Genomic DNA, 25,891 nt, shown 5'->3' with positions numbered 1-25,891 from the left:
AAAAGAATTTATTAAATAGTATGATATTAATAAATTATTTAAAACTTCTAATATTTGAGAAATATTTTTTTATTTAAATTCTATAATATAAGTTTCATTAAGATTTTTAATCGATAGATTATCCAAAGAAGATAATAAAGTTGATTAAATATCGATAACGTCTCTTTAACTTATCAATTCTGCGGTTAGTATAGACAAGGAGAGCAAATAATGGGAAAAGGACAGAGATAGGATAAAAATTCGGGAATCAGCGCCATCTTCAGAGTGCCGCAAATGAAACACATATAAATAAAGAGAGCAAATAAAAAGAAAAAGATAGAGATAGGCTAGAAATAGACTAGTGCTGCCATCTCTTGGATATCAACAGTAAGATAAAGTAGAGTAAGAATGAAGGACTAACGCCATCTGTTGAATATTCTTAGAAACGATTCTTCGTAAAGTTTCGCTGATATGATGGAAGATGGCGCTGATAGTCAATTCTTATTCTATTTCTATCCTTTTCTACTATTTTCTCTCCTTATTTATATGTTTCATTTGCGGCACTCTGAAGATGGCGCTGATTTCACAATTTTTATCCTATCTCTATCCTTCTCCCGCTATTTACTCTCTTTGTCTATACTTATTCTTGGCGCGTAACCACAAACGAAATACAAAGTATCAATTGAATGCACTTTTATCATTTTTTTTTCAAAACTACACTATGTTTTAATCTTTAATGTAACAAATAAAGATATATTCTCGATTTAAAAATAATTTGCAGGCAATGATTTCTATAAAAAATTTTTGTTTTAATTTTTCTTTGATATTATAATTATATGAAAATCAACTTATATGTAAAATAACATTAATATCGATCAAAATATTCTCCCTTTTTTAAATTCTGAATTATTTCTTTTTTTAATTTTTAATTTTAAAATAATTGACTCATACGATTGAATCATAAAAATATTATTCTCTATTTATATAATTAATACCATTTATTGTTAATTTATATTAACTAATAACTAATGAATATTTGTGTAAAATTAAGCTTTAATTTTAATCATTATTAGAGGTACAATCAAATAATGATTATATTGATAATCATTTTCACATGAAAAACAAAGATAATAAAAATAAAAGATGCATTGAACGTTAATATATGATATATAAAAATATAAAAATATATATAAAATCTGTATATAATCTCACTATGCAATTATAGAAAAAAAAGAAAATACGTATAAAAAAAAATATCTATCTACGTTTACCAATTAAATTAAGAAAAAAAATGTCAGAAAACCTTCCATTATAGGAACGTAGAAGAGAATAAAAACCACCATTGGAGTCGATGATATGACAAACAAGGTATTTATTTCATCGTTCATTATTATCGCTTTATTGTCTCGTTTACTCATTATTGTCTAGACAAAAACATCAATATATCCTCATAAAATCGAAGGCGATCGAACAGACAGTGTACACTGTCATCCGCATCAATGACAAATCGATCATTATCGATCGATTCATAATTATTCGCAATTATTCTTCCCGATCGTTTGTTACATTTAATATTACACTTATTACACAATGATCTATCGATAAGTACTGAAACATGTATCATGGACAAAAGAAAGCTGAATTTTTGCGTTACTATCGGAGCCTGCAAGCCCTGAGCACTAAGATTTTACACCGACTACTGCTATACGTCGAAGATCGCTTCACGGCTTCCTCCATCTTGTTTCATCCTTAGAATCGCGGCTATAGAAATATCGAATGGAAATTTGTCGAAAAATTTTGTATTACCTTGGTGAACAATCTCTTAATAGAAAGATGAACTCTTATTAAACTCGAATACAGAAGAAATGATTCAGGCTATTTGATTGTTAACGTTGCTTATAATTAATTACATTTACATTTAGAATAAATATTGTATATTTGCATGTTACAGTAGCAAGCATATAAATAGAGAAAATTCTTATGCAAAGTTTTTTTTACTTTGAAATTGTATGTAACGATATTAAATTGTGTTAAAATAAATAGAAATGAAAATTTTTTAACTTATGTCTATTTAAAAGACATAAAATTGTTTGTATTTTGGAATTATATTTTATAATATCAATGAATTGAATTTAGAAGTAAGCATTTCCCTGCTTCTATTCTCGCCACTGTCTATTTATTCGAGAAAAGAATACAATGTGTTAAAAATATCAGATAAATAGATACAAAATTTCAAAATTAATTTGAAACATTAGCTAGGATTTTAGAATGCAAAATAGATATATGAATCGGATGTTTGATATTATTAGTATAGTATTGTTAGAATTATTATTCTTAATATTATTGTCGCTGATTATTGTCTAATTACATTAATTATGGAAAAAAATAATAATTTCTGAAAATGTCTCTTAACATTAATCGCTTCAAATTATAAAAATATTTTGATTAAATTTGAAAAATTATAATTCAAGATTGAACGAATATTATTCGAGCAGCGTACAATTTTGTCCAAAATTTATGATAATCGTACTTCTATTTTGTCAATTTAAATGAATATAAATTAAATTTGTAAAATTGTAAAATTGGATTATAAATGATATTCGTTAAACCAAAAAGAAATTAAATTAATAGTAAATTGATATAAATTATAAAATATAAATTACTAAAATAATTATCGATTTCTAATCTTAAAATTTCATAAAAAATTGAACGTCGCTCAGAATTCGCATTGACTGTTATTTTCCTTAAACATACATTTACAATATTAGGATAGTAAGCACTGAATTAAATACAGTATATGTATAAAGTCGTTAAAATGTATATATATAAAATAGTACGAGTCAAATTGTACATCGATAGAAAGCGTAAATAATTCACCATATAAAATTTTCAGTTAGTGATAAAAATTTAGTAGCATAGATCCGTGAAAATTAACGATAGAATAGTCAATATATTAAATCGAACATTAATAACTGCTAAAATACGAAAATATCATACTTAATTGGAAAATCCATTACATATAACAATTTTTATAAACCTTTCTAAATGGTAAGAAAGAGTTAAGAAAGAGTTTCATAATTTAACCCTTGATTAATTAAGTCATATATAATTACAAATAATCATATATCATTTTTTCAGTTAAATTTCATTTATCATTTTTCTTCAAATTTGTATTCTAATATCATTTAAATAAGAATTATTATTAATAATCTATAATAATATACAATACATTTTAACATAATTAAAATATTCTAAAAATTAAATAATTTAAACTCTAATTTAATCATTTATAAGATCCAAAAATACCAATTGAAAATTTGTCTAAAAGAAAGCAATGATAGGCTGCATATAATTCACTAAAATTGTTTTATCTATTACAGGTAATATCGAATCAAGAAAAAAATAACTTCGTATCAATTATAGATAAATATCAAAAATTCCTACGTAAATCCCTAAATAAATTCAAGTTTTAAAAACAAAATATCATAAATGTTATTCAATTTCAAAGATACATGAGCAAAAGTTATCAACAAAATGATTATTTTATCGATATTTATCGTGTAGAGGATAATTTAAAACGATTTATAACGATTTGGATCGCAACGAGCTAGGAAGTTTTTGATGAAAATAATTATTATCCGTAGCCGGTAATAGAAGAAACCTTTTGAAGCCGTGTCGACAATCCCCGTGCAAGGCTTGAATGTAGCGTGTTCTTGGATTGAGATTAGGCCTTAACGACCTTGTCGACGAGTTGGAGGAGTAGTTGGGCGAGGGCCCATCTGCGGGATTCTCCCTAAAATATATCATTTAAATTTTTGTCAGGCAACGAAATAAAATTTCATCTAATTACATTGCAAGTTACTAATCTATTTAGCACATAGAACTTATATATATATATATATATATATTTTTTTTTTTTCTACATAGACTTATTATTTTTACGGTTAAACACTGATATCACTAAGAAAAAAACAAACGCTATAATTGTTTTCGCAGCTTGTACCATATATATAATTGATCACCGCATAAAAAATTGTACAGATATAAGCGCATAAAGACATTTATGTTATTCTTTGATAGAAATGAAGATTCGATGATTTTGAGAATATAGCACATATCTAATATTTAACATTTAATACTACTCAACATTAAAGACAGCACAATGTTTTAGCAATATTGAAATCTCTAATTATAAAAAATAAAAGAAATAACACAGAGAAAATCTTAAATAGATTTTTCTACATAATAATTATAATATATTTTAAGAACATTTTTTCAAGAAATTCAAATAAAATATCAATACGAATTCTTTATTTAACAAATAAAACATTGTCTGCCATAGATTAAAAGACAGAAAACAGGGTAATCTATAATATTCAATTTTTCTGGAACAAAAACAAATTTCGATATGACAGATACAAAATTACTTACACTTCACCATTTGAGAAAATGAGAATCTAAAACGATTACAAATAATAAATCAGATATTTTCTTTAATAAATTTTAACAAATTTGAATAAAAAGTTATAAAATACTTCAGGAGAGAAGTTATAATTTCTTTCGTCTTTCTTCAAAATCGATATATCAATTAGAATGATAAATTAATGAAAGAAAAGTCAACTGTAACAATTTCCCGATTAGATAACCCTGTAAGTTGAATCAACACACAAAAATTTAACAATGAACAATTCTAGAAGTATAATCTATCTATTGGCTATCGATTCTTCGCGTTAGAATATCTATATTTATACAGGGTGTCCTGTAAATTGAAAAATAAATGAAATCCTTATTTAAAGTAATCTTAAATTTTCAAGCTCAAGCATATAATGTAATTAAATAAAAAAATATATAGTACTGTTTAAGAAAAAGATTAATAATCTTAAAAAACCTTTATAAAAATGATTTTGCTATAAATCATTTTGCTATAAATATAATATAAAAGCATAAATTACATCTATGCATAATTAAGAATTTTCCAATAATAATTTATCAATTATATGCACATATAATTCTCTTTTTCAAATTCCAAACCTAGAAATTTTTTTCCTAACAATTTTTTTCTTGCCATAAATTGCGAGACACCCTGTATATCTCAGCCAATGATTAAAACATCTACCACATCAATCCTCTAAATCGATGACAGTATTAGATCAGTTCCATAACATCGAGAAGTAAGAACACCACATCGAGACACCTACTAGTTTACAATTACTAACTACCATGAATTGTCCACGTAGAAATGGAATATAAAAGGAATGGAAAATAAAAGTGGAGTATGAATATTGATGAACGTTTGACGTTTTAAATGATGTTTTCACTATGAAAATCTCCCTCTCCCGCTGTTCGAATATATTTTTCGATGAATCGACAATACTGTTTTCTTTTTTTTTTTTTTTCTATGTTTTTAGCATGATGAGAGACGATACAAAAAGAAAGAAGAAAGGAAAAGAGGCACAAAGAGACATACGAATGATACATATCGTTAAATTAGACGGAAAGTTTTTGCATTTTCTATAGTGATACTACTGTAAAATTTCGTATTACTATATTTAATTTTTTAATAACTATTCACAAGTTTAAAAAACAATTTAATTACTCAATATTAGATACATGTAGCATCCTCTCAAGAAATATACAATATATTATCTAATGCTAACGAAATTTGATTTTACGATTGAAAAAGAAAATTTAACTAAGAAATTATGAAAACACCTTATTCACTTTAAAAAATTATAACTATGAATTAGAGAAATTATGTATAATTTTCAATTCACTCTATTTTACATAATACATTTCGCTCAATGACGAGCCATAAGTTATCAAAAAGTTAAGTTTGTATAAAACGAGTATTGAAAAATGATCACTTATGACACATATAAATATATCGATAAAACAACAACAACTTTCCGTTCAATCGAACATAGAATGACAGGTGAGAACCTAATGGTCTGACCTGTCAACCAAATACCGAGGTGACCGCGAAAATCTGGCGGTCCTCAAAGATGGAAGCCAACCAAGGCGTGCCAGGGCCCCGATGTGCCTTTTATTCGCTTGAAACGTTTCCGGGTAGCCGAACTGGTCTACCTCCGGCTGCATCTCCGGTGCAGAACCTGTTCCTGACATTCACAGATACACCGCTCGATTTACGCTCGATCTCTGACTTTCGTGTTCAATTACTACGCGGTTGACATGTCCATTCCCGCCGACATGAAATACACAAACTCGAACGAGGTCTACTTTTATCGGATCTCGGGTATCGAGGGTGCTTACGGAAGGGTATAGCGTGCCGTATCGCTGTCATTCGATTGAAAAGTTAATTAATCTCGCCTCGCGTTTCAAGCATGGAAGAGTACCGTTTTGAAAGGGGAAAAGGGATATTTCACGGCTTGGATCCATGTGTGTTTTGCGGTTCTTTGGATTTGCTTTCGACTGTAATCACGTTTACGAAGAACATTTCTTCCTATGGAAAAGGAATAGTTTCTAAAGTACTATCTCGATTCTTGAATCGTTCTTTTCTTTGAACTGCACTCGCGTGTTTTAACTTAATCGTGATACAAAGATCAATACATTTTGATTGATAATTGAATAATCGATGTCTTGAAGAAGAGGAGAAGTATTTGTATCATTCCATCTTTCGTTACGTAAGATATAATAAAACATTTATTACATAAGTATAAATTAACGATTATTCTTGTCTTAATTGATAGAAATTTATAGCTTTCTAATTTAAAATTTTGCAAATATTACACTATACGGATTAAACGAAATAATCGTATCGTTTCCTTAAACAATATTTTAAAATTTATATGACCTATCATCAAATAAACTTCTTTCTTCGTTTCTTCTCTGCCATACTACTTTCCCCAAAAACTTTCAAACTAACTAAATCCACAAATCAAAGTTACTCACCCATGAACCTCTTCTCAGCATTAGGATATTGTCCACCAAACGCCTCCATCATCTCTTCGTAATCGAACATATTCGCGTTCTGCATCACAGGAAGCGGATACTCGTCGGAGAAAGCAATCTCCCTCTTGGATCTCCTAATATTCGAGTCGACCTTCAACGAATCGTTCACCTTCTCCTCGCTTTCGTAATCGTTCTCCTGACTCTGTCGCAAGTTGCCAAGCGCCTGAAGATCCAACAGATCGTTTCTCGCATTCGTGTCTGCGTCGAACGATCTACCTTGGCGGGAGAGCGCCCTGAGGATCACGCTCCCGGGCACAAAGATTCCTCTCTTCAACGACACAGGCCAAGCGGAATTCTTAGCCAAAGAGGAGACGCTCCTTTGCTCGCGGACAGGAAGATCGCCCGTTCTGGCCAAAGAGGAGATGCTCCTTTGACCACGGATAGGAAGATCGCCCGTTCTCGCCAAGGAGGCGACGTATCGTTTCCCATAAGGCAGTCCATGCTCTCTTGCCACGGATCCCACATTCCTTTTTCCAGCGTTTTGAGGCAGGGTGTACGTTCTTGCAAGGGACGCGACATTCCTTTTCCCAGGGAACGACACGCGATTTTCTCTGCTCTGATCGTAATCACGGATCAGGGACGCGATGTTGCGTCTGCCGGGTGGTAGCGCGAAATCACGGGCCAGGGTGCCGACGTTTCGCTTCTCCATAGAGAAATCTCTTAAGGCTTGCTCTTCTGATCGGCCGTTGGGTGGAAGGTAGTCCCGGAGAATTGAATGATCGCTGTTGGAAAGAAGTTTGGAATGGAATTAGAGGGAAGAATTTTGGAAAATTTAAAGAGGAGAATTTAATTCGGTTTAATCGCGGAAGATTTTTTATACTTTGTGGAATAAAGTATGTTTTTTTAAAAAAACTTTTAAAAGATAAGATTTGTCCGTTCTTTTAAATTATTAAGATTGTTAAAAAGTAAAATAAGATCTTGAATAAAATGAAACAGATCATTTTATCCAATTTCATTAAATTTAAATTAAAATCGAGTAAGAATAATTAATAATAAATTGTAACATCTTTCATACCTGGAAATTACTGCCCTCTTTTCCTCGTCATCCTCATTTTCTGCCATACGATCGTGAAGACTAATCGGCAAATCATCGTTCTTGGCCAACGTCGCGATGCTTCTTTTCTGATATTCAAACGGATATTCCCTCGCATCCATCTCGTCGGTGTCGTCGATCAAACGTCCCAGAAGATCCGGCACCTTCTGCGTTCTTCCGTTGAGGATTGCGCTGAGGTCACCACGTACGACGGGATCCTTCAACAATTGCAAATAAACACGACCAGGAACACAGATCTCGGTGTCGTCGCCCTCCTCGGTCAAAGCCCTTAGATGCGCCATGTCGTTACGACTTTTCGTATCTTGAGTCACCCTTGCCGCTCTGGAATAGGCGGCCAAGCTCGAACTCACTTCCGGATGACGTAAGAGGGCCAAGAAAGCTGTTTTTGGCATGCATTGAGTACTGTCTTCGTCTTGACATGTTACCTGCAACATAATGCAATTTCTTAAGTAAGTGTCGATTGGATTTATTAAAAGGAGAGTGTTTTGGTTTTTTTTTATAATTAGTTTAAATTGGTAAATTCTTTCTTTTATTTTATTAAATTTAATAAAGTTTAATAAAGTTTAAAAATTGTTATTAAGATTGTAATAAACAAAAAAGAAATGTATGGATAAACGACGTTTTATTTATCATTATTTTAAATATATTAGAAGGATTTTTCGTAAAGCATTTAAATTGCTATGCTAATTCTTGGAAATCGATTTTTTTAATAGTGTGTATTAGCTTTAGTTGGAAAACCACCTTTTACGATTTTAATTATATCATTTACATTTATATCGGTTCTAAATAGGTGTAATTGTTTCAATATCGATACCAATTCGATTCTAAAGTATCGTTTTTTAAAAAACAAATATTATAAAGTGTTAAAGGAATATCACACTTAAATGCTTTATTTTATAGAACTATTGAAAAGTCTTTTTAATAATTAAATATTTTTCAATTAAAAAATTATATTTAAATTTTCTTATACAGAAATATAAAAAATTACAAACTAAAAAATTTTATAAAAAATCAAAGTAATGTAGTAAATTACGTTTAAAAATAGTTATAAACGATCGTTCAATTTTTTCAGAATATTTTAATACGACGCATCGACAGAACCGAAAATTAATAATTATTTTAGAAGATATTGGAAGTTCATTGTAAGATTGCATAATAAGATACATAATCGATCACTGAAAACTTATTTTACGCTTCGTGTCACATGATTTACCTTGAAAAATATCGTATAATTTCTTATTGGATAACGGATATCCACCATGCATAAAAATTAGGAAAGAAAATTTCATGTTTTATACACTACCGTTCAAAACTTTGAGATTACTTAAGTAAGTGAGAAGAATTGAAACTTTTTAATTAAAAAAATACAAGATATATTTCAAAGTTATATAATATATTGTGATTTTTAATTAATATTAACTGAAAAAATTTCAAAATTCAATTGTATTTTTTAAACAAAGTAAAATAAAGTAAATTAGTAAAATCATCATTTAAACTTCTCTTAATTTTATATATTTTACATTATATTCAAATTTAAAAAAAGATCCTTAAAATCCAAATTAAAAAATGATCGATTTAACAAGGACTTTTATATTTAATTTTTCATAATTTTATAATTTAAAAAATAGATTTTATAATTTTTTATAATTTAAAAAATAAAATAGATATTATTGAGAATAAATATTTCTTATTGTATAAAATTTTTAGTTAATTTTAACTAAAAATGATGTTTAATAATTACATTTGTGCACATACATTTTTCTTTTTTCTTATAAAAATTAAAAATAACTATCTTTTTCTAATTTTATAAATTTAATTTAAATTGTAATAAATTGTAATAAATCGCACGATTAAAATTCTTACGAAAAAAAAATTTTGGAAGTTATAAAATAAATTAATCGGAAAACAATTTGTATACAGTGAAAATATGTTGGCGTGTTAAATGTCATATTTCGAGGTTTAATTCGAAATATTTCCGAGAAAGAGACGAGAAATTGAAGAGAAATTTTTCGATTCAAATTCACGGCCAACAGGGAAATTAATCGGCGCGTAACAGTGAAATGGTTGACAGATGTTTCGTAATTAAACGTGTCATTGAAAATTAATTTGGTTTATTCGCGGTAGAGAAATATTTGAACAAAAATTTTATCGTAAATTATTACACTGTTATGATATTAATGATATACTTATGTAATTAGCTTTGATTAATCGTTGTTATATTTGCATAAAATTTAAGATAAATGAATAATTACAGAGGAGTATTGAAAAATGAATATAAAAATTCAAGTGTTTTATGGAAATAATAATAAATAAAATTATGAACGAAAGAAACATTTTAATAACATAGAAACAATATAAAATAATATAACAAAAATAAAATTTTATATTTTTTATATTTTATCAAAGAATTAATACCTATATGATATTTATTAATTAACATATGCAAATGTTATGCACTTATACAAAATTTGAGATATGATAAAAATCTATACATGACATGTAAAAAAATACCAAATGTAAAATTTAATTTTGCAAAAAGATCAATATGATGATAATATATTTACTTAAAAAAATTTTTATTATGAAGTGTATAATAAAATATATTTAATTAGAAAACCAAGAGGTGAAATAAACGCTACGCAGTTTTATATTCTTTTGTGGGTGTGAACATTTTATGATGCTTGGACAAATATCGAGAACGTTAATTGCGTATCGTAAAACTGAACAACAGTTGCGTGCAGATGACTTGCTCAATAAATTATATTAACTTCATTGTACGTGAACCCACAACAAAACACAAGGATTAATCACGAAATTATGAAATATCGATAACAAGATAATAATTTATATCACAATTAATTTGGAATAAATTAACACGTTTATAGTGTATCATTTTTTTATCAATAAAAAAATATCGTGCATAACTCAAAAATCGAAAATTTAGAATAGAAATATTCTCGAATACATTTTGAAACCAAACCAATTTCAATATTCCTAAAAATTTCGAAATTTCTAAAAATTTCTTCGTAGATTATAGAGATTATAGTAATGTTTCTTTAATATAATTTGATTGATAATGTATTAAGATTGAATAACAAACGAAAAGTCAAAATCACTCGAAAGTTCATAAAAATTTTACAAAGCTTGATAAATAATGCATATCATCGAGTTTAATGCATAGTACGTAAACGCAGTGTATATATGCATGTCACATGATACTATTGAAATGTTGATTTCCTGTACGTGACATTTAAGATAATTAACCTGAACAGAGTATTGTATTGGTCGCATTTCATAATCAATTTTCATCGGTAAATATGAATTTCGATGTGAGATAACAGATTTGTAGATCACAGATCATTCGAGTTAAAAATTAAATTTTAGATTTTTAAATTCGATTCGAATTAAGATACAAAATGATTCAAATTAAATGATTTTAGATAAGATATAAAACCTTTAATATTATCAATACTCTGTCATTATTCTATAAAATTTAATTTTTTTGTTGTAAAAAATAAAATGTTTTTGAATATTTTTTTTGCAATTTTAAAAAGAGTAATAATAAATAAATAATGAGCAAAATATTTTACATAAACTAAATTTATAATTTAGAATTTATTTTTACACAAAATAAAAAATATATGATTATATTTGGTCAGAAATATAATCACGTACAAATTATATCACAGATACTTTTACATTTTCTTTATTTTACTCTATTTTTTTTAATACTTTATATTTTCATATTATAATTAAAATATTATGTTATATTATGTTAAAATATTATATTATGTTATACGAACAAAAAGAAATATTATATTTTTGTCTCGTTGAAAAAATTTGCATTAAAATAGAAAAAAAATGGAGAATTTAAAATATTTTTCTTAAAAAGAGAAAACAATTTATATTTTTGTTAATTGCAAAATATTACATACATATCATACGTATATCATTTCGATAATTTTAACAGAGATCTTTGTTTGCAATATTGTCATCGATAATCAAGAGCTTGTCTCATTAAACCATCCCCAACACACCCCCTTTTCTTCGTACAGGTTTAACAACGTTGCCCTTGGCCACGTAGATTAAATTGCATTCCTAAAGCGAAATTAGAAGCTAAACGAATATTTCAACGAATTACCTAATCAAGCCACCGTGTAATAAGCTAAGCTTACTTATTCACCTTGTCACTTCATTTTAAGAATAAGTAATTGTCTCTATAGACATAGCAATTTATTCTGCTAATTGAAAGTAACTTCGTTTAATCATATTTAATTTAATTATTTTGATTAAAAATTGTATAAGTTGTAATATTTTTTAATTTTATATTCATTATTATAAATATATATTCATCATGAACGTATAGTTGAATTGTAAGGAAACTAAACTCATCAACTTGTCTAATTATTTGATTTCTGAGAAATTTTGATATTAATTTTTATTTCATAATTGATCAACTAAATGACTGACATTGTATTTTAGTAATTATAATTATAATATTATTCTAAAATAATTTTTTCTTAATTTAACATTAATATTAAAAAATGAAAGTGATTCTTGACCTGTAATAAATTCTATATGAAATTCGCCTAATAACTCAAAGCTTTAATAAGAAATTAAAATTCTATTAGGTTTCTTAAAGAAGAATAATTATTTCAAGACTTCAATTTGTATTCTTTTTATAAATATATTTGTTAAATCGAACTTTATTAATCCTCTGCAACATTAAATGTAAAATAAAAATAATTGAAAACAACATATTATATATAAAAATTAATTTCCAATTTATTGTTTTTCTTACTTTTTATTCTTGCAAAATAAAATATTCAATTTTTATAAAAATTTTATACAATCTGTGGTCATTGTATGTACAAGTAATTATATATTAGACTTAATTTCTGAGAAATAAATTTTATGTAAAAATTATTGTTTGTAAATTACATATTAGTTAAATTACATAAAAAATTACATAAAATACTCAATAAAAAATCAATTTCAATAATATTACTAATGAGTTTCATGTAATTAAAAAAATTAAAAATGTCATATTAAATTTTATATTAGTATATACATATATATAAGAATTTAACTATTATTAAAATATTAAATATTAAATTTTCCATTTTTCATTTCATAAATTTAATATAAGTTTAACTGTGAAAATATAAACAAAAATTTAATTATTAAGGAAAATAAATATTAATTTTCTTTCTCCATATATTATATTACCAACGTAATAAAAAAATATCAAAAAAAAAAAAAAGAAATTCATATCCTGTACACAAAATGTATATACTTGTCTATCACAAATATACTTCCTACTCATCTTCTCTAAATGAATAAGATTCTTTACGAGCCTAATATCACGTGTATTTAAAGACGAAAGAAATGTTAATTCATCGAGAGAGATGAGATTCCATACCACGTTCTTTGAATACCAAAATCCTAAAGACGGATGACTTCGTTCCTTTTGATGCTGGTCAGAGCAAAGTTGTAATTTCGTGGTTTACCTTGGAGTTACTTCTCTCATCGAGTTTCTTGTTTCGTTATAAATCAAAAACCATCTCAGATGGAAACTCGAAGAAAATTAATGGAGCGAAAATATTCCTCTCAAAGGAAACAACCTATTTTATCAATCGAATCTTGATATTTCTATTTTTTTTTTTATTTTTTTCGCAAAATTAAGTTCTATTTCATTTTTCTAATTTTTTTATGTATAAAGAAATGATTATGTCGAAATATAAATAATGATAACAGAAAATATAATACATTTATAAATAATGCGTCCCATGAATGCAACAATAAAAAATTCTTATTATACTTATTATACTTAATTCATAGATTTTATCATATTATTATAATATACCTAAATTTTATTGATTAATTATTTTGAAAATTTTTTTCTTCATTAAATAATAATAATAAATTATAATAAATAAATAATATATGTTATATTATATAACTATCCAAAAAAAAAAAATTAACTATCCAACTAACTTTAAAATATAATCTATTTCAAAACAATCGTGAAACATTAAATTATATCATAATCTCCAAGTACATCGTATTAGAAGTTCATCCATTCATAAAATTGATTCAGAATTCGATAAAGACTTCCTCGATATGAAATTTCCACGATTCTATTATACAATATATTGACAAAGGAAATCGCCTAGACAAAGTGTAACGACAAGTGACAAAGCGTTTTCCAATTTGCCGGAACAAGTTTCGATAGCAGTCACTCGAGAGATACAGAGTTTCCAAGTTCCACACATTTCGCATTCTACCAACGTATTTTATTTCGTATACAATTACCCACCCAATTCTCTCGCCTGTAATCTGTCCTCCTATTTTATAACCCTTTTTGTATACCGTATAGCATGATCCCTTTAAGAAATCATTCGAAAAATACAAATTGATTTAATGCTCTAAATCTGCAACCGGTGCGCATCGATATAAGATCGATGAAATTGACATCATGACGTAACGAACGAGATATTATTTTAAAATAAATCTTTTTTTGATGAATAATAAAATAAATTTATAAAAAAATGTAGAAAAAAATTGAAGATTGACAATAAAACCTTAAAAAGAAAATCTTACAGACTTTAGATTTTTATGCATTAAAGAGTATTTGAATATTTAATAAATATATAGAGAATGTGCAATATTTTATATAATTTAATATAATGATAATTTCATAGTTTTTATAACGAAATTAAATTATTCAATTATATTTTTTTTCTAGTCAAATTCAATTTCAATATATCGTTAATAAAAAAAGAAAATTATTTAAGAGTCAATTGATTAATTACCTAGAGTTCAATTTCTGTTAGAAAACGAATATGAATTTCTATATGTTTGTATATAACTTTATATCTTTGGTATTTTCACAGAATATTATCTTATTCAGAATATCTATTGGGATATAAAGATTCAAAACTGGTCACTAATAATTACACGAGGACATGTGTTACCGTTCATTAAGCAATTTTGTCGGTATTTTCATCTTGTGCATATGTAGTGGAGTTGATGCAAATGACAAGAATAAATCACAATACATGTAGTATGTACGTAAGCTGAGTCATAAGTAACAAGAAGCAATTAATATATTCTATGACTATGATTAATTTATCTCAAAAACAATTTTAATTAATAACAATCCTTTTGTTATAAACTTGTAAAAAAATTTATTATTTCAGATATATTTAATAATTTAGATATACACAGTATTTACAGAAGAAGATGAAAAGAAAGATGCAATGCTTTGTGAAAAAGATGAATCAAAAATTAATCTGAATTAAAATTTTGTAAATCAAACTATAGTTAAAAAATTTATTGTATTACGTATCCATGTAATAATTTTTTTTTTAAATTTTAATCAATAATTAAATGTCAAAGAAGCAAAACAAATATTAATTCTTTTATAAAAAATTTTCTTTCATTTTTAATCTTTAACTATAAATACAAGAAAGAATAAAAAAATCTATGAAAAATTTATCGTCCAAATCTAATCTTCTACAATTTTTTCTCATTAATTTTATTATAAACTAATCCATTAAACGATCCATTCGTTTTCAAATAATTTTCCAAATTTTTCAAGCGTAAATATCGAATATGATGATGGAATTAAGCTTAATATATTATAAATCAAATTCATTACAAGAGATTATTTTATAAATTCGAATAGACTCAGAAATCAGAATGACTTAAACTTTTTATATATAATAATCAAATTAAAAGAAAATTTAAAAAATGCAAATTGTTTGTGAAATAATTTCTTATAAAAAAATTTAAAAATTTATAAAAATTATAAATAAACTACAAATTTTTATGCAAATGCATATTTTTTATATCATATATATTTTGCATATTTTATATAAATGACATAATGTTATCATAAGTATCTAAAACTTTAAGGAATGATTTTAAAATAAATCAAAGAGACCAAAGAAGAAGAAAATAAAATATTTTTCACATTATTTTTAGTTATTATTAATTAAAAATCGATTAAAATATCTTTGAACACGTTTTTCACATTATTTTTAATTAGTCACATTATTAACATGAATAATTATCGCATAATTTATTTCAAAACTTGATTAAAAGCATATTAAAATTAAGAAAACTTTGAACCGTTATAACTCTAAAGATAACAATTTCTGAATAACCAATAAACAACCATTAAAGGCGCGGAATCTTATTTTTTAAAACGTTTTTTCATTTATCCGAATGTGACTTCTGGTTCTCGAAATATTTCCATTTAAAGAAAAGAGTAATTTTTTAAATTTACTTTAAACCCGATTAAACTCTATTAAAATCCGGAAAACTTTAAATAACTATAACTCCAAAGATAATAATTTTTGGTCGTCGAATGAACGATCGTTAGAAGCGCGGAATCTTGCCCTTTAAAATGTTTTTTCATTTATCCCGATACGACATCCGGTTCCTGTGATATCGTCGTGTAAAGAGAAAGATAATTTTTAATCGTTCGCTATCACCATCCTTATTACTTATACGAACTTCTCGCTCGCACTTCATCTAACTGATCTATCGCAAATTCCAGACAAGCGACAGACGCGATTCTTGGAAGAACGTAATAGGCGATTCCAAGAAGAACGTAGTACGCATTTTCAAGAAAAAATATAGGTCAATGACTGGCGGGCCCATTCATAATCTTCGTACCGTATTAAGTATTATGGAAACTTTGAATCCTTATATCTCGGCAACCAATTGAGATATCGGAATAAATCAAAAAGAGACTTCAATGCTATGCTTGTCTCTAATTTTCGAACGTGTTTTAATAACATTTTTCCATTTGTAAATCTTCAAAAATAATATTTGATTTACAGATTTACATCATTTCCATTAAAAAATATAAAAATATAATATTATTAAGTTCATTTATAAAAACTTTCTATCAATATTTTAACCCTATTAATATTTTAATTTCTGATATATTTAATCCCTACTATTAACATATTGTTTCTATACGAATTGCACATAATTATATATATTTCTTATTTCTATTTATCGCGTGTAAACTGTCAGCAATTTTTTCAAAAGAAGAAAAAGGGACAAAAAAAAAAGAAAAAGAGAATCGATTGAAAGGAAGGGATTGATGTAGCAAGGATGTGCAGACTTTCAATGGTTGCTCATTCGTGCGAAAATTTCGCGTGCGAAAAGCTCGACGAATCAGTCTCAAATATAATCCGGGGAAAGACGTGACCTTTGGTTATCATTTGATTTCCGAAAGGATGACATGAATCTACGATGAGAATCTGAACAGCTAAAAACGTTCTGAACGATTGAGGAATGAGCTCATCGGATGGGTTGCTTCGCAGAAAATATTTCTGCTCATTGGAAATTGTAAATCGAATTATTCGAGAAATATATATTTCGTGATTTGAATGAAATGATAGTTCTAAATAATTTTGAATTAATGGTAACAGACTTTGCGTGGGTGGAACTAAATCGAGTGAAAAGATTATTCAAAACTTCTTTTATTCTTTTTGTGAATGTAAATTTGTATATATATGTAATAATGTAAATTTAATTTTTGTATTATTTATATTTTAGTTTAAAGAAATTGAAGATTCTATTGCAAAAAATGTGCAAATCTATTTTTGATACTTATATATATATATATATATATATGTAAAGAAAATTTGCATTTTAGTTTGGATTGAAAGTTTCATAAAAAAAAATAATTTCTAATTAATTTTAGTCATTCATAACTTTGTGATTTGATTAAATGAAAGTAATTTTTTTTAATTTTGATATAAGACATAAGATAATAAAATAAGATAAATTAGAAAAGCTTAATTTTAATTTTAATTTTAATTTTAATCTTAAAATTATTACAAATACAAATCATATTATGTTATATTTAATATTTTAATATTTTAACATTTTAATTATTTAAAAATTAAAAAATTAACAGAAATTATTATAATTTTGAGTAACTATTGAAAAAATAAAATAATTATAAAAATTATGAAATATTAATTTAATCAATTAAAATTTTTTAATATGATTATATTATTTTGTTAGTTTTTATTAATTTCTTTGACAAATTCATTAATATTATTTTTAAAAAGATGTTAATATATATTCGATTTTCTTGAGTCATGTTCTCATCGTGCTCTCTCAAAACGGATATTACTGATCAACGATAAAAGCAACTATGATGTTTCAAAGAGGGTCCTCATCGTAGATCAGACTTGAATTCGCACTTTGATAAACTTTACTATTCCTTGAGAAAGTTTTGAATTATGTATTGCTAAATGTCAATCTCTAATATTATGAACTTGAATTTTCAAAATGTTTATTGATATATAAACATTGTCATTGTCATTGTGAAAATTGAACAAGTAACTTTTGCAAATTTTCCTAATTTTATTTAACGTTGATATAATATCAATATTATATAAAAAATATATTTATTTCAACAAAAAATTCATTAATAATGATCGAATAGTTCATAAAGATATTGACTCGATTTATTTCCAAATAGTATTCGAAAATGGAATATAAATGAAGTTTGGCACGTGTCATCCACAGATCGCAGTGAATAAAAGAGACAATACGGAATCATCCTTGAGAACTAATTAAATTTTCTACAAGGATATCGCGTTTCCTTGATGGAAATTATCCCGTAAAACAATCGAGGCAATGAAATCACCTTCAGAAATATTCATTTGCACTATTCTTGTTAATTGTCTAATAAATATGCATTACAGAAATTTTTTCTTTCAATTTATTCTATAACATATAAGAAAGAAAGAATGTATATAGGAAATCTACACTTTTCGATACGTAAAAAGTTTTAACAAGTTTTAAAAGTGGAAAAGATTGAATCTTTGATATTTCCATTCGAGAAGAAATATAACTTGGATTTATTGAATTTATTGACATGCATAGATATAAATATAAAATTTTATATTTATTAAATAACACTAAAATAAAAAATTACGAATAAAATATCGAAAATTTGTTTAATTTTTTGTTATATATTTTTTTATTTAATTATATTTTGAAATAGAAAACAATTTTATTAATATTTTAAATCAATATGGTTCACAAAAATAATCTTTTTTGTAATATGATTAATATAAATAATGATAAATATAAGGAATACGAACTTCCAAAGATAATTTTTAAAGAAGAAATTTCACGAATATAAAAAAAATCCAATAAACAATATTGTAATGGATGCAAAAATAAAGATGCCGATGACATTATGAAACTTTCTGATGAACCAGTGGGAGTAAACCATATTCTGGATAAATTTATAGTGTGAAATTAAAAAACTTATCGTATTTGAAAAGTTGCGATCTTGGTGAAGTTTTGCGACAACAAATAAAACTTAACAATGAATGGAAGTAGGAACTGCTGGTATAAAGAATAATAACGCTAACGTCTTATCAACCACCCTCAGAAAATCGATTGATTCTTATTCCTTTATTTTGTGATGGCATAAAAAAGTATCATATTTTTAATTTCTTCTTAAAGCAAAGATTAAATATTTTTAATAGAATCGAAATATTTGTTTTTTTTTCAAAATAAACTAAATAATTAACATATTATTTTTCTTAGATTTTTAAAACTTAACAAAGTTATTTGTTCTCTATGATAAAAATTATTTGTATATAAATGAAGGATATTTTTTTATTATTAGATTGTAAATATTTTTTTATGAATTATCTTACTCAAGATATTATAAATTTATAAATCAATTTAATTTAGATTAAATTAATTAAAACAAAATTTTTAAATATTTTTAGTACGAAATATTAAATAAATGAATCATATAAATTGTTAAAAATTCATTTTTTTTCATGTTAAAAATTTAATATTAAAATTAAATATCTCTAAGTTTAAAAATTTCTAATGTAAATTTTTCTAAAAAAAAGTAAATTATGATTATTATATTTTGATTTCAATTTTATATCAGATTTCATTTTCATTCTAATAAAATATAATAATATAAAATAATTAATTATAAAATAAAAAACAATGCAGGATTATAAAAAAATATTTAAATTAAAAAAAATAAATAATGAAAACATATTTTGATTCATTTTTTTTTTACCAATATAGCAGCATGTGTTTCATTATATCCAAAATATAGATACACTATTGAAACAAAACAATAAAATGTATATATATATGTATATGAATAAGCTTTCACAATAACTGATATCCATGTCCTTCATGATTGATCGTTTCAATTATCTGATTTTTATTGTATGTTAGTCATATATCAATAGCTATAATTTATGCCTCAAAGCATAGAATAATTATTCTTACCGTAATTACAAAAATGTCAACTTTTTGAATGAAACGATATTTTTTTTTTTTCGTTTCTTTCGAGTAAAAAGTTCCTTCGATTAAATTAATTATTAAGATTGATATATTTTTTTAAGCAATAGTTTCGTGTTTATAAATTTTTCTTAATGAGAATTTCATCGGTTTTAGATTATTACTATTGAAACATATAATTTATATTATTATATTTTATGATCTTTAAAACGTGTCTTATATTACTCTGTGAGGATTAAAGAAAATACTTCAAATTAAATTCTTTGACGAGCAAACATTCTAATCTCTAAAGTTTTTCAAAGAAAATAATTACTAAATATTCTATTAACGTATGTATAATATACTTTAGATTATACTTATTTACACCAATGTACATATATATAAAATATTAATATATTCGTGAAATACTTTCAGAAAGACGATTTTAAAGAAAAAACAAATACAAAAGTTGATTATACAAATATTATATCTACATACAAAAATATTAGTTGAAATTCAATTTAATTTTTCAATAATAAAATTTAGAACTGAACTTATAGTGATTGAAAAAAATATTTTAAAAGAAAAATATAAAAGTTTAAATTCTAAACTAAATACAATCTAAATCTATATTCTAAATTTATTTTAAATAATATTTATTAGGATATTGATAATTAAATGAGACCAAATATATTATCAAATATTATCAGAGATTCATCAAGATACAATTATTTATATCTAAATAAAGTTTAAAAAAAAGTAATTTGTTTAAAAACAAAAAATTTTTAAATTAATCCTTTTAAAAAAATTTTTTCATAAATAAATCGTCAATTTTCAATTGTGAAACTTGATTATTGCTAGAATATACGGTTCGATGTATCTCAAATTTCAAACTAATCCACTTGATCAGAGAATTCCCTTTGTTCCGAAACTCGGGTTTGAAATTTTAAGGGCGTTAATAACCGAATGATCAAATTCTAATGATCAAATTCTTTAAAAATTTTTAATAAGCACCGTTTCAGAAAGTACGACCATCAATATTAATATTCTTGGATCAGTTATTAAAAACAAATAATAGAATACATACGTATTTATACAATTTAATTGTCTTATTAGCTAATTAAAGAACAAATAGAATTTTATAAAAGTTTACTACATAAGTCGAAAAAATTGTTATAATTTAAAAGAGAAAATAATTTACAATAATTCCTTTTTTATACTCAATTTTTTGATATTATTTTATAATATAGTAGAATTTAAATATTTTTTTTTTATTAGAAAACTGTTAAAAATAAAAAAAATTAATATTTTTAGAAATGTTAAAAATAAAATAAATAAAAAAAATTATGTTTATGACAAAAAGAAGTTACATAAATATAAATTAATGAATATTTTATAAAATGTAAAAAACGATAAAATTTTTTCTATAATCTCTTCATTAAAATATTTCTTTTTATAAATAAAAATTGTATAAAATTTACGTATTCCTTTAACGAATGTTAAAATTAATGAATATTAATTAAATATCATTCTGCTGACTTACACTTTAAAATATAATTCAAAAACCTACTCTATTCATCCGATTCTAACATGATCTATCGAAGAAACTACCAACCCATCCTATTCGCAACAAAAGTTCTCGCAACAGGAAGACTATCTTAAAATCTACCCTTCAAACTTTCCTCATTCCTATGAGAAGGAAAATTGCCGCGAAACAGGGTCGGTCGTAGCACGAAACGATTGAATGAGACGCGGCAAGGTGAAAAGGGTCGTAAACTGAGAGAAAACTACTCACCAGAGGTAACCGTATCTCGTTGACTACTGCGACGTAGAGCAAAAGGGTGACGAGGTGATTTCCAGTCAGGCCCATTTCGCAAACTAAGTCACTAATGTCCTCCCAATGCGGTTCTCCAAATCTGAGTACCGGCAGTGTACGCGTAAGCTTCCTTATATAGGCCATTTCAACCATGCGCAGGCGTTCCAACCCCCATAGAGCACACCTACACCAAATGTACACGCTGTATATACACCATCGATGAGAGTTCCTGTTGGTGATAACCACGCAATATGCGGGGAACCCATGCTGCAAAACTCGTCTTCCTTCGATGGACCACTTTGAAAAAGAAGAACAGAAAGAGAGAAAGAGAGAATGAGGGAGGGGAAGGAAAAAGGGCAATAGAGTGACCGAGGTGGATGAAGAGGAAGAGAGACAGGCCATTTTTTAAGCAGGACTCGGTTAATATACCCGTGGATTATTGCGTGTCCATTGGGGAAAACTGGATGACTCGGTTGTTCGTTTTTTATTGGCACTTTTAACTTCCCTTTCTCGTTTCTTTTTTTAGTTCTGTTTATTTTTATTCCCGCCTCTTTTTTTCTTTTTGTCCTCCCTCGGAGAAAGATAGCTCATTGATTCTCCCTCCAGTTGAAGAAGCAAAGACATTGTGGGGAGTCGCATTGTCACCGACACTTGATAATTGAATCGAGGACAAAGACCTTCTGTGCGACTTTATTTGAGGCAGCGCGTTGGGGATAGAGGGATATATACCACACCGGTGAGGTGTTACCGAGAGACGTGTGCATGCGAATGCTGTCGCGGTAACTTTTCGCGGTTTTATTTTTGAGCTGGATCGAGATTGAAAGTGGCTAAAATTAGCTTGTAATGCTTATTCCAGGGGAAAATGGGAATGGATGGCGAAGGAAAAGGAATTGGTTGCGAAATGGTTGCGTAATAAGGAAAAATACAAGAAATTAAAATTGTGTGATTATTTTGTAACAATGAAGAAAACCTATCTATATATCCGAGTTTTATTCTTTTATATTTTGCATATAGATGAGTTCCAAACAAATTTGACATTTGTTATTTTACATTTCCATTTACATTGCATTTTCTATCCATTTTGCATTGACATTTAGTATTTTTGAGATATTGCAAAGATTCTGAAATTTTTAAATTTTGTTTTTGTTATACTATTAATTATAATTTCTTGTTGTTTGTTTTTATATTATAATTTTATTGTATATTATTATACAATATAGATATGGAAAATAATACTTTCTATAATTTTTAATAATTTATTTCTAAATTTTATTTAAAATTATCATATATCATATAATATAAAACATTATTTCCCAAAAACAAATATTTATTATGAGTTTTTGTAATAATCATCAAATTAATGAAAATATTAATTTTTATAAGAAATTCAAATTTTAATAATAAAGAATAAGAATAAGAATAAGAATAAAGAATAATAAAATAAAGAAAATAATTTAAAAATTTTAATTTAAAAAAAATTTAAAGAATTTTAATAATTTATAGAAGATAACTTTCGTTCACTAATAACAAAATAATAATAATATTTTAATTTGTATTTTATTTCATTCTTCTGCAATAATTAGCAAGAATGGAATCAATTTTTTAAAAAATTTTTATATTTGTTAAGAATTTTAAAGTACATAATAAATAGATTAGAATTATTTGAATGAAAATGTATAAAAAATATAAAAATATAAAAAAAATTTTTTAATAAAATTTTCTTCAGATTTTTATTAATATGTTTATTTATCTTCAGAATAGTATTTTATAATATTTAAATATTTAAATATTTAAATATTTTGTTATAATATTCCACGTATATATATATATATTTAATTTTAATATTATATCAATTCATAAAAGTCTAAATTTCGCATCAAAAAATTTTAGAATTTTCTTATTAAAATGTAAAATAATAAGATAAATTAAAAAATATAGCACAATATATAAATATATTTTCTGAAAAATTTAGATTATCAGAAATAATATTGTTAGAAAAGAAATGAAAAATTATTAAAAAAAGCAATCATGCTACATCGATGTTGACCTCTGAAAAACTATACGGATCGATGCAGTATCCAAATGTAGTGCCATAGTTTTAAAAATAGTTTGAAAATGCTTTTCCTCAAACCTTGAAATTTCACGTTTCACGCGAAAAAGATATTTATTTATTTTTTTTTTTTCGTACAATCTTAACTATTTTATTTTTTATTCATTTAATAATATTTAAATGCAAAAAATTGAAACTTTTTTATAAAACAAGCCTTTTCATTACAAGTTTTAAGATATATTCTATTCGTAAAATGACACTTCTTTTGGAATATAACACGTTACATAATTAAACTACTTATTGCTTTTCTTATGTTTAATGACCATTTGATGAAATAATGACTTAATAATAAAAAATATAGCTCGATACAATGGTAATATATTAAAAATACCGAGGTTATCGTGGTCACTTATTCGATATTGGAAATTGAATTCTAAAAATGTCGATAATTTTATGAAAAACGTAATTTTAAATAAAAAAAAAACGTGAATATTTTAATAATTAAATCTACTAAATTTTCTTAACGAATTCTGTTTTCAGAATAAATTTTTAGTTCTGAAGTTTATACTCGCTATAAAAATTTCTTTTATCACGTTTAATTATTAATAATAAGTTAATTAATCAAAACTAATATTCGTAATAATAATATAATATCTATATTATTTTTATATAAATTAAAGAATTAATTTTTTTTTAATATTTTTTAAAATCTTTATTTTTTTTCAATCATTTCTGCAAATATAAAATTTAAAAAATTATATTTCTATATTATAATTTATATTAAAAATTAAATACTTAACCTGATATGTATAAATATGTATAAATATTAATAAAAATTAATAATATGAGATATTAAAATAATTTCTTATATATATTGAATGAAATACAATGAATACGATGAAATAAATATCATTAATAATATTCTATGTTTAAAACTTTATATTTTTTTGATAAAATTATAATATGAATACCATCTAAAAATCTAAAAGTAACAGAAAAATTTAAATTGCTAAAAACGTAAAGAAATAATTAATTAAGAAAAAAATACTAAATTATAGATACAATTTTTCATATATTTGATTAGGCAATTTTTATAATTAAATATCAAAATTTTTATTTTTTTTTCCTATTAATTTATTGAAAAATAGAATATGAATAATAAATACAGGAGTCTTTAGATTTCGTGTATCGATTACACGTGCTGTAAAAACCAGAATATGGTGCGCATCCCTGACGTCGAAAAGCGGGCATCGTATTTTGATACAAGTTTCTTTGGGAATATACAATTTCAAATATAATTGAAAGCATCTCTGATTTCGATCCAATAAGCGTAATATCTCGTATAAGACGAATATGCAATTATTTTTATACGAAAATAAATGAATAACTATATTTAAATATAAAAATTCTGCTAAACAAAAATTTAATAAATTATTAGTTCAAAATTTATCAAAATATCTATAAATATAATTTAATAAATATAATTATATGAATATACATATTAAGAAATATCAATAGAAAGTAAAATATAATTTCTTCAATTATAATTAAAATAAATTTGTTAAAACAAAAATAATAAATCTGGAACTCGCTATTTAAAGAATATAATAATTCTAATATATTAATATATCTAATACATTAATTCTAATAATATTAATCTTAATCATTGGTGATTTCATCAACTAAAACAACTACTATTTGGATTTTTTAGGTGAATTTA

General features: G+C 25.1%; 1 protein-coding gene across 3 annotated transcripts; it reads right to left on the bottom strand.

Moving 5' to 3' along the window:
* Nucleotides 1-1,327: 1,327 nt before the first annotated feature.
* Nucleotides 1,328-22,276, bottom strand: LOC108004407 (neuropeptide-like 1). 3 transcript variants are annotated; one of them, XM_017067280.3, is made up of 5 exons: nucleotides 22,101-22,276; nucleotides 7,964-8,427; nucleotides 6,889-7,670; nucleotides 5,933-6,095; nucleotides 1,328-3,772 (listed from the first exon to the last, which is right to left on the bottom strand). In XM_017067280.3, exons 1-5 carry the CDS (start codon nucleotides 22,272-22,274, stop codon nucleotides 3,562-3,564), a joined length of 1,794 nt encoding a protein of 597 aa, XP_016922769.2. In that variant the 5' UTR covers nucleotides 22,275-22,276; the 3' UTR covers nucleotides 1,328-3,561. The 3 variants fall into 3 exon arrangements, with proteins under 3 accessions (XP_016922769.2, XP_061941236.1, XP_061941237.1); XM_062085253.1 differs by lacking the exon at nucleotides 5,933-6,095 and adding an exon at nucleotides 4,411-4,436 and having other exon boundaries at nucleotides 3,651-3,772; XM_062085252.1 differs by lacking the exon at nucleotides 5,933-6,095.
* Nucleotides 22,277-25,891: the final 3,615 nt, after the last annotated feature.

This window comes from Apis cerana, linkage group LG14 (genome assembly GCF_029169275.1).
Source record: "Apis cerana isolate GH-2021 linkage group LG14, AcerK_1.0, whole genome shotgun sequence".
Taxonomy (NCBI): domain Eukaryota; kingdom Metazoa; phylum Arthropoda; class Insecta; order Hymenoptera; family Apidae; genus Apis; species Apis cerana.
Note: the sequence above shows the minus strand (reverse complement) of the source record. Positions and strands in the feature narration are given on the sequence as shown.